Genomic DNA, 10,824 nt, shown 5'->3' on the forward strand with positions numbered 1-10,824 from the left:
GGTTGGGGCCTACTTGCATGGTTTTTAGCCAGTGGTAGGCATTGAATTTGGTCGGCCTATGATGATTTCCAACTGTACTACCATGGACTAAATCACTTGGATGCAAGGTGATACCACAGAATGAAATCTAACAAGCAGGCTTTCAGCAGCACCCAGTGACAAACTTCAGCTGCTCAACACAAACACAATGTGATCATTCAGAAGAACACACAGTTGGACTTGAATATGGAGGCAGGAGGTCAGGCTGGTTCAGCTGTTTTGGATGAAAGCTGCCCATCTGATATAAAGCACTCTTGGGGGTTTAAGAAAAAAACTGCCTATGTGAACCACCTTGAATTAAAATCAAAGGAGCAATTCCAATGACCAAGAAAGGCAGTATATAAATATACAAACAATATGTTTATTGTTGTTAGAGGATGATGTCTCTGGAAGCTGGACTTGGTGACTCTGGAAGTCCTGGAATAAACATTAGTACACACCTTGCTGAAGAATTCTGTGCAACTTGAAAGCTTGCACATTTTTTTAAATCAGCAGAACCTGCACTATTAAATAATTTGCTTTCGCTGAGACCGTAATAAAGATTTGATTGACTGAATAATTTGCTTTTTTTAAAAAGATGAATGGGTCTTCACCTCATTGTACCTTCAGATTGCATCGTTCACCCAGGGAGGATAAAATCATTCTCCATGTCCCAATAGAGTCTATTTTCTCTCTGTGTTGCTTAGTAACAGATTACATCGCTGTACCCTTGTGCCTATAGGAAGCTCGCGTCGGTGGTAAAGGGGCAACACTGTAACCTAAGCCAGACACTTTTCTGCTGCCTGTTTTGTTTGATGGACCAGGCTAGTTTGGAAGAGGCTCTGTGGTTGGTTTGATAGGATGAGGCTGTTGACACAGGGCCATGTTTTTCTTGGTGGGTGCGGGCGGCGGCGGCGGGGGGGGGGGGAGACCCACGATCTGAGCAATGGCAGCGCTGAAGGTTGAGCAGAGTCAAGAGCCAGGGAGGCTTCGCTGCGCCCCAGGAGATGCCTCCAGGGTCTTGGGGGGGGGGCGCTAACTAAGCACTGAGCATCCCAAGGGCACGGGCGTTTGGGGAGCTGCTGAAGACAGCGCACCGGGGACTGAGTGACAGCCCAATCCAATGCATGCCTACTCTGAAGTCAGTCCCATTAGAGTCAATGGGACTTACTCCCAGGAAAGTGTGGCTAGGAGGACTGGGCTGTGAGACAGCAGATTTCCAGCCCGTGACCCTCGGCGGCTGCTGCTGCATCTCTCCCTGCGTCAGACTTTGCCGGGAGCGCACCGTGGGATTTAGCATCACCTGCGCGCCTCCGTCCACCACTGCCTCCCCCTCCCCCGCAGCCCAGCCTGTCCACTGCGCGCCCGTGGCTCCATCCCCCCCCCCACGCCCCAGCAGCAGAAGCAGCAGCATCCCTGCGTGTTGGCCCGGCGCTTGTCCCCTCCCTCTTTGATCCGTCCCCGGCCCCGCTCTGACGTCGCGGGAGGCTGGAGAGGAGGAGGAGGGAGGGAGGGATGGATGACTCACAATGTTATGATGCGGTTCCACAACACACAGCCACAGACGGCCACAGACGGAGCACAAAAGCAGCCCCGGGGCCGCCTTGAAGACGCTGCGCTCCCCTTGACGCGACCCCTCGCCCAGCGGCGGCGGCGGCAGCAGAGACGGAGAGGTCTCCCCGGGCGCAGGTTTCAAGGTGAGCCGCGCGGAGGACGCCACTCAAACTTTGCCTCCCCGGGCTCTGCCGGCCCCGCACCCCTCCGCGCCCCCTTCCCCTTGCAGAGAGAGCCCCCTCGCAGCCATCCCCCCTCCCCCAGCCATCCCCTCGGGGAACTTCGCGACGCCACCGCCACCTTTATTTTCCTTCCGCGCAGCAGCCACGTGAGTGAGTCAGACTCTGCGGTGTGGGTCCCCGGGCGCCCCAGCTCCTCCCACTCCACTTGTTTTCTCACCCCCAGGCAACCCCCCTTTCCTCCCCCCCCCCACGCAGCAGTCACTGCCTTTGCAAGGAGACGAAGCGGACTGGCAGCCCCATCCTAAGAGGGTCTGCTCTAAAGCAAGTCCCATCATGTTCAATGGGGCTTACTCCCAGGAAAGTGTGCATAGGATTGCAGCCTGGGGTTGCAATCCTATGCACATTTTCCTGGGAGTAAGCCCCATTGAACACAATAGGATTTACTTCTGAGTAGACATGCATAGGCTTGGGCTGTGGTTTACCAGTGGAGGCAGTGAAAAAGGGGCAACGGGGGTTTCGATGGAGCAGCGTCCCTCTTGCACTGGTCAGGAGCGGAGGCTCTGAGAACCCGGAGCTGCCTGCAGGTGACGCTCACGGTCCCACTCGCTGCAATTTTCCTTCTCGATGACCAATACAGGAGGCTGCTGCTGCTGGGGCTTCCAAAAGTCAGTTTGGGGGGGTGCAGTACCTCCTTGTTGCCGCCAGGGAGCGCGCCAGTGCGACTGGGAGTCATCGTCAGAACGCGGGGAGCGGAGACTTTGAATGAAGATTCGAGGAAGGACGTCGAGGCCCCAGCAGAGGGCGCGATGAGGGGGTGGCGGCCCCATGAAATATTATCGGGGGTACTGGCGGCGCTTGCTGAACACTCACTGTAAAAGAGGTAGTGTTGTGCAATGGGTAGGGAAACAGTAACCACTTTCCATGATGCTTTCACACATGCCAGAGCCAATCAGGTTGTGGAGCGTGTTGTGTAAGTGGGAGTGGGAGAGAAAGTAGAAAAGACATTTCTACATGGAATGGGCGCTCTAGTCAGGGAGGGAATTGAAGCCAGACATTGAAACTAGGAGAAAACAGTTTGAGTTTGCAATTCTGTGCACATTTACTAGGGAGCAAATCACTTTTATTATATTCTTAATAATAGGATAATAAAAAAAACACAATGGGACTTACTGCTGAGAATGCATAGACAGGATGGTGCTTTTTTTAAAAGTGTATTTTTTAATTAGCTCATCAGGTTCTGAAAGTTGTGAGGATGAACTGAATTGAGGCCCTTGAGATATCTGAATTGGGCAGGAAAGCAATCTAAACAAATATCTTTGGTGCATTTATCAGCACAAGAACCCTGTGCAATAGCTACAATAATGAGAATAGGCTGAGCTGGAATTTGAATCATGTATTTTCGGAATCATTCAACACATTTTAGTAACCCTTTGATTCTATTTATTGCCCTTTTAAACTCAACTAGTGAGTAAAAGAGTAGTTTTCTCTACCCCTGGCAGTTTTTTCAGTGTTGTTTAGAGGTGGATCGAGGTTTCTAATCCACAGCACTGGCTCTAAGTTTGAAACAAGGGCCTAGAAGCAATTATTCCAGCTTGATTAATCTATTTTGCTCTCAATATGACTAACTTCTGTTAAGGGGTCTGACATACAAGGAACAGGAAGGAATGTTTAAATGGGCTGTTCTCTTTCCTGATTGTTGCTTGCCCTTTTCTCCCCATAGGAGACTCCCCTTTCGGTCTGGTTCTCATCTGGGGGGGCCCTGGCAGTGCAGCCCCCCCAAACTTCACTTTTCTGAAACACGGCTCTAGCCAACCTGCTTCGCTGCTTCACTTGCGACCGCCTGTGCGGGGGCTGCACGGCACCTGCCCCCCCACCTCGACAGGGCATTGCTCTCCAGCCTGTCATGCCCAGCTGTGAACCAGTGCCACCTGCTGCCTGCCTCCCTACCAAGACTTTCCGCAGTTACCTGCCCCGGTGCCACCGTACATACAGCTGTGTCCATTGCCGGGCACACTTGGCCAAGCATGATGAGCTCATCTCCAAGGTATGTGTGTCCTGCCATCATGGCAACAAGTTTAACTTGGGCTACCATCCATCATTGCCTCACTGGATGTGTGGCAGCATGTGCTTCCCCACAGCACTGCCAATTCAGGGCCCTATAAGGCACTTTATCACAGCAACACCCTACTGGGCTTACTGATCTTTTGCACACCGGGGATGTTCTAACTTTATGCAAAGTGGCTGGGGTGGGGTGGGGGTAAAAGGACCATTCAAGAGAGAGGCTCATAACTCCTATACTTTATTTCCACAGTCCTTCCAGGGAAGTCATGGTCGCGCCTATCTTTTCAATTCTGTGTGAGTGTCCTCCTGCAATTGGTTTTATTTGGGAGGCGGGTAATATCCGGGGAGAGTGTAAGAAGACTAGTATAGGTAGGAACAGGAAGGTAGCGAGTAGGAAGAAGGGATGTTTTTGTTTCAAATCCAAAGAAAGAAAATAGCTGCTGTACAGTATTTCCTCTGTTCTGCAAGGGGAGGGATGGTGCCCTATCCAAACAGTGAAGTAACTGGCCTTTAAAGATATATAGAAGAGTTTCCCAGATCAAGGGTATATATAATGGCATACACCCATCATAACAGCTAGTCATCCCTAGGCACTGTTGTTATCAGAGCTCACTTGGAGCCAGAGCTGACCTTATGGACCTCTGGAACATATGAAGGAATATCCATAAAAAAGTAACATCCCTGAATGTGCACTGGAGGGCCTCTCTCATACCTGAATAACACCCTCAGCCAATCACTCTCCCCAGTCTAGTATTAAGGGCTCCATGTCCAGCAATTTACATCTGTACAGCTCTATCTTCAGAAACAAATCAGATTCAGTAGAAATTAGCATGAAGTGATTTCTATCTTTGTACAGCATCTCTTCCTGAAGACTCATTGCAGCCCTGCTCTCAATCTTCATCATCCTGCTCAACTTAGTTGTAACAATTAGAACTTACACTAAAGCTCCTACCATCTTCCTTTGTATCATCCCAACTTTCTGTCTTGAGAGCTGGCTCAACTACTCGGAAGGATAAGAATATTCTTCAGGCATGATTTAAGCTGGATGCACAAATTTCTGGCAGTAGGAACTCTTCTCTCTCCGACCCACTGGCTATCATAATATCCATAAACTGTGCCTTATTTATCATTTATTTTCCTTCAACTCCCAACCACTAATTCCTTTGCTCTTTTGAAGTCATTACCTACTGCTTTTGCAAAGGTTGATACGATTAATCCTGCCCTGAATGAGAGGATTCCTGATCTGGGGCATTTGGTGGGCCGCTGTGAGATACAGGAAGCTGGACTAGATGGGCCTATGGCCTGATCCAGTGGGGCTGTTGTTATGTTCTTAGCTTTCAGAACTCCAGAGCAGTGATTTTTATAATACATGCATGGAGCTCATGATGCAGGTCGCTGCCTTGCATCTCTATCAGATACTGAAATCGTATACACTTACCTGGCAATAGGTCCCATTAAACGTAATGAGACATCCTTCCAAGTGCATGTACACACAAACAGACACACACCACTCTTCTTGTTATCATTTCTAATTGACCTTGACAGAGAGAAGGCCTGGTTTCAAGCCACTCTGTCATAGGGATTTATTGTTTTTCTGCTATGGTTGTTGATATGCAAACTGTTGATCTTGAAGGTTAAATTGTTTTTGTCGCAAAAGCAGTTGCGCTTTGGTAGCAGTGGTAGGAAATTATGTGATGATTTAAAAAAAACAAGAATCTACTTCAGTTCTGTGGGAATTGGTAAATACTGCCCATTTTAATTCGGGGTTAGTCCCATGGATATGCCTTTTTAGTTATTGCTAATGCTTCACTTGCAATGGACAAGGCAACAGCATTTTGAAAGCGCCGAGTAGGTTGGTCCTCTGCTGGAAGTGTTTTCCAGCATGATCCTTACCTGAACAGTTCATCTAAGCAAATGATATAGAATAGCTCTAATTCTTGCTGCACTGATTTTCAGCTGAAAACTGAGGTTATAGCAACTTTGCCTACCTGAGAACAAGAGAAGATGCAGTTTTGATACTGCTTACTTCAAGACAAGGCCATTTATTGGTAGAGCTTAAATAACAGACAGAATAGAGAATCACTGTAGTGTAGAGTACAAGCTTGTTCCCTGCTCCCTCTTCCTTAAAGCCCACCGATTGCACAGTCTCAGGATAATGCAACCTCTTCCAATGTACAATATATCACAGTTTTAAATTATGAGTGAATGCTGTCAGACTTTTGGTGGCCCTTGACTCCAGCAGTTTTAGTAACTCATTTTTGTTGTCTCCTGCTTCTATCAGTCTGATCTGTTCCCTTATGCTAAGAGGGCATTACTTATGGTTTATGGTAAGACTTTGCAATTGTTAGCAGAAACATTATATATTTGGTAGATGCATCTCCTACCTACCAGGTCAAATCACCATTCCTGGGTTATACCAGACCCATCATTGCTCCGAGGTCCCCAGCTAGCTGGTAGATGCCTCCCCCCCTTTTTGTCATAGATGGCTGATGTGGGGCCACATCTAGCATAGCTTTTCCCTCTGAAGTTCAGATCTTTGACACTTCTTATGGCTCTCACATTATCATACACAATACTGTGTGGGCCCAACACCTTTCATTTCAGACGATAGACCAGCAGGCTTTGAACTCCCAACGCTCCTGCTCTGATGCCTGCTGTAGTTACTGTGGTATATCTGAGCACGGAAGTCTGAGATGGAAAAGAGATGTGAGGGCTTATGCAAGACTGGACCTGGCTGCCAGAGCTCTATCATCCCAGACACCAATGTAGTAATTGTGATGGTACTCCACTGCAATGGGAATGTGTTTCAATCTTCCAGTGCTTCATAAGGTTCACTGTTCTGTTAGTTGTTTTTCTGGCCATTGGAGGCCGCTGTGTGCCTGGATTCAGAATTCCTCCTTTGTTCTCAGTGCTCCATCTTCAGGTTCCTATCTGAATAGGTTGATTTCACTTTTTAAGATAAATGGTAAAGGAATAACTTTTCTGAATGTGACACTTTTAAATAGCAAACTACTGAATAGGTTTTGAATGACTGACTAAAACAACTATTGTTTCAGTTGTGGAGAACTTTCAATAACCCACCTCCCAAAAGCAGCAGTGTGACTAGAAAGAGTTTGCATTTCTTTTCTTATTGATTTTTTTTCTAAAGTTGTAGAATAGGGGCATCACCTCCTCCCTGCCCAAAGTTCATTGTGATATTCCTAGGAAGTAGAACTGAGCAGAGTACAACTGTAATAAGGATAAAATGAGAGACTGTGCCCTATAATTTCCCTTGGTTGCAGGGTTAATGTGGGCTGTGGACCAGCTGAGCAACGTCTCTTGCTCACGGGTCTCCATTCAGTTGCTGACATTTTCTGTGAAAGCTGCAAGACTACACTGGGCTGGAAATACGTGAGTACTGAAAACACGAAGCTTACATTTACAGACAATTTATTCCTTTCAAAACAGGATTGTTGCAAACGTCCTTGCTGAGAAGAGCCATAACTAAGCAGGTATGGCGCACATGTCTCTGTGACATTGTTCCATTGGGGAAGAGTAGCCCAGGCATGTCACCCCTGTGTGGTCAGTAAGTGTCTTGTCCAAGCTATGGGGCTGGGCATTTATAGATGTGCATTCCCAGCTATCACACCAGAAATTCTGATTCCTGATAGAAATTCTGCTTCCTACCCATGTTATAATAACTGATGGATTTGTTTCACATACATTCTCTTGAGGGCAATTCTGTGTTTGAATGCTATAAATAATATGGGATGCAGGGGTGGGGTGGGGGGTTGTCAGGAGATATCTGCAGCAACTGGGCTCATGCTGTCTAATTTCCTCATTTGCCAGGAACAAGCTTTCGAGACCAGCCAGAAGTACAAGGAAGGGAAGTACATTATTGAGATGTCACACATGGTGAAGGACAACGGCTGGGACTGAAGGGAACCCTGAGTGCACTCCTTCCCGTGTAGCATGCCTTGCCCTTTCCTAACCCCACTGCCACTGCTGGCATCCCGGCACAATTAACCTTGCCCCCGTTTCACCCCCTGCCCAAGTTCCTGCACAGCATCACCTGTGGAAGTGGAGATACGAGGAACATTCTCCTAAAACCTCTTGTATTTTCTCAAAATGTTGGATTCACAGTTTGGAGGATGCCCCCTCCATCCCATCTCATAGGAGAAGGGGAAACTTACAGGGTTTAAGGGCCAGTGCTGGGTATTTTGGATTAGATTCGGATTACTGAATGGGGTGCACTACTCCCACTGTTAGCACCTCTTGGGTGGAACATACAGTGGTGTCCAGAACTATGAGCCTGGAAGCAGGTTTGAACTTTGCAGTCTATTGCACATGAAGAACACAGTCCTTTCTGGAATGGGGCAGAAAAGGCTGTGGGCACACAGAGAGAGGCCACAGCCAGTGGTAGAGCACATGCTTTGCATGGTGAAGGTCCCAGGTTCAATCCCTGGTATCTCCAGTTTATAAAAAAAAAGATCTTGTGTAGCAGGGCTGGAAGAGATCTCTGCCCAAGGCTCTGGAGAACTGCTGTCAGTTGAGGAAGGTGATTTTGGGCTTGATGGACCAATGGCCTGGTTCAGTATAAGGCAGTTCCAGATGCTCCTCTCCTTTTGGGGGGAGAAATTTTTTTAAAAATTGTGTCAGTCTGCTAGTGCTGGACAAAGACAGCTGAACCGAAAGTAAATCCCTCCCCATGTGGGACAATGGTATTCTGGAGGCAGAGGACAGAGGAACAGTCCCTCGCAGCATGGGGCCATGGTAGTTCACACCCCCCTTCACCATCCCTTTCCCAAACACTGCCGTGGTATTTTCCCCATGTCTGTTACGTGGAGTCCATTTTTGGTTTCTTTGGGTCGCTGTGTGCTTGTGATCCCCAGGCACTACAGCCCCCCACGTTCCCCCCACCCCCACATGAACAAAGGGTGGGAGGTCAGGTGGGGACAAAGCCTCAGCACTGTCACCAGCGCAGGAACTTTTTGTATAATAAAGATGTTTTATATTTAAAAAGTAAAATGAGCCATGCTCATACTAGCCTCTGTCTTCATGCTTCCTTTAACACAAAGCTAGAGATTCTGTTCATAAGAAAGAATTGCGCTGATCAAATATCCTAAAAGAACGTTTTTCAGATAAGTACAGAAAACAAAAGTAATGGCTGACTGCTGGAACTTAATACCCATTATAAAATTCTTAAGCCAATAGCAGCATACATATACTGAAAATGCAATAATATCCCAATCAACAGGTTAGAAAATGGAGGGGAGGGGAGAGACCAGATGAACCATAGACCTGTGTATAAGTTACCATAATCTAATAAGTTGCTGTCCCAACTGCCCATATCTTCTTTTTCACTTCTAGAAAGAGACAGTTTTTCCCCCTCCTCAAACAATAACATTTACCAGCAATCAAGTCTGCTGGATCACAATGTTGCCCAATTAAAAGACCAGTAACATTTATTTGGCCCTAAATTGCTGTAGCAACCTCAGAAAAAGTGAGAAAGAATCAAAACATATTTGCAAGGAAGGAACAATTCTTCAGCCACCACACAGCTGCATGGTAGCAAACCATGTTGGCATGTGAACTGTCCAAAGCACACCAGATCATGTTGAACAGCCCCATGTAGAAGGTGGGGAAAATTGGGCCTTGCTTCATCTTTCAGGAGCCTGCTTGTGCCAGGAGTTGGGGGTATAATGTCCTCTGCATCCATTTTGCCTCACAGAACACGGCTCCATGCCCATCCCCTGACTTGGTACAGAGGCTTCATGCTGCTGTGGCCACCCACCCAATGCCCTTTTAACATTGCACTGCTTGGATTGGGCTCAGACAGTAGCACAATGTGAAAAGAGCCTCGGACAGGGGCCATGCCCAGTGTATCAGAAAGACCCTTCATTCTCTCCAGGTTTCTATGCTGAAACACACAAACAAAGAAAACCACCTACTGTCTGCTTCAGGGAACTCAATGGATATTTGGGGTTTTTTTCTTTAGAAAGCCCTCTGTGGAATATTGGGCTGCTACAACGTCCAAATCAATACTGACATTCTCTTTAGTTTTCATCCAAGCAAGAGATCCAGCTTGATGTTTCTAAAAAGGTTGCTTGAGAATTCCATCAAAAGAGAAGAAAGAGATGAGAACACTTATTTCTACCGCTCAACTGCTCTCTCTCACCTATGCCTACCATTGCTAGGGTAGTGTGGGAGGATATCTTGCTGAGGTTGACTCAGGATGACATAGATGAGGAGTGGATGGACTTAAGGCTTGTACACCCCATGTCCATTAACCAGAGTCAAGTGCACAATGTGGGGAGGGACAGATGACAGATATTCTTAACACATGCTCAGCTCAGGAATTTGTTTTTGGTTCTAAGGCTGAGCTCATGCACAGTTCTTTCACATACAAATCCACTCCTAGTTTTCCCTGCCTAGCTTTCTTTGTTTCAAGGGCCTAATTTAAGAGGAAAAAACCCAGTGTTCTTACCAGAGCCATTGTTAAACAACTGGAAGTCATTTATACTCTTGCCAACCTGCCGCAAATCACCCAGAGATCTACCATCTGCTCACCTCAATACAAATTATTTACTATGCACAGGTCCTCATTCTACTTGAAAGATTTTTAAGACCTCCCCAGACCCACATCAGTTGCCATGGACCAGTTCAGTGGGGGGTGCCTCAATTGTTCACCCACTAGTTAGATTCAGCAATTATGGGTTCAATGCCATCTTTCCTTGCAAATTCCATAATTTTCATGTACTTTTGATGTTGATATGCCAGAAAGATAATATTATGTATCAGGGTGGGACAAAGAGGTAAAGAGAAGCCACAGTTTAACAAATTCACAAGATATTAGGATTGATATAGTGTTCACATTATTTCTGTGTGTGAGCTGTATTATTATTTATTTGTACAGTGCCATCTTTATGCAAAGCACTTTAATAATAATTACAAGAAGGGTCCCTGCCCCAAGGGGCTGACAATTGAAAATGGGCATAGGAGAAACAGCAGAGAAAGGGAAAGGAATTGG

The 10,824-nt window shown here is 46.9% G+C and overlaps 1 protein-coding gene across 1 annotated transcript; it reads left to right on the plus strand.

Annotated features, from left to right (window-relative positions):
• Positions 1 to 1,533: 1,533 nt before the first annotated feature.
• YPEL4 (yippee like 4) lies at positions 1,534 to 8,822 on the plus strand. Its single transcript, XM_066611374.1, has 5 exons — positions 1,534 to 1,715; positions 3,475 to 3,798; positions 4,066 to 4,109; positions 7,097 to 7,205; positions 7,644 to 8,822. The coding sequence occupies exons 2-5, from the start codon at positions 3,658 to 3,660 to the stop codon at positions 7,731 to 7,733; spliced, it is 384 nt and encodes a 127-aa protein (XP_066467471.1). The 5' UTR covers positions 1,534 to 1,715; positions 3,475 to 3,657; the 3' UTR covers positions 7,734 to 8,822.
• Positions 8,823 to 10,824: the final 2,002 nt, after the last annotated feature.

This window comes from Tiliqua scincoides, chromosome 1, assembly GCF_035046505.1.
Source record: "Tiliqua scincoides isolate rTilSci1 chromosome 1, rTilSci1.hap2, whole genome shotgun sequence".
NCBI lineage: Eukaryota > Metazoa > Chordata > Lepidosauria > Squamata > Scincidae > Tiliqua > Tiliqua scincoides.

Excerpts from the sequence above, each read along its gene's own strand:
- YPEL4 (XM_066611374.1), top strand. The coding sequence starts at position 3,658 with ATGCCCAGCTGTGAACCAGTGCCACCTGCTGCCTGCCTCCCTACCAAG. Across the intron at positions 4,110-7,096 it reads GCCTATCTTTTCAATTCTGT|GGTTAATGTGGGCTGTGGAC; the intron begins GTGAGTGTCCTC and ends CCTTGGTTGCAG. Across the intron at positions 7,206-7,643 it reads CTACACTGGGCTGGAAATAC|GAACAAGCTTTCGAGACCAG; the intron begins GTGAGTACTGAA and ends CTCATTTGCCAG.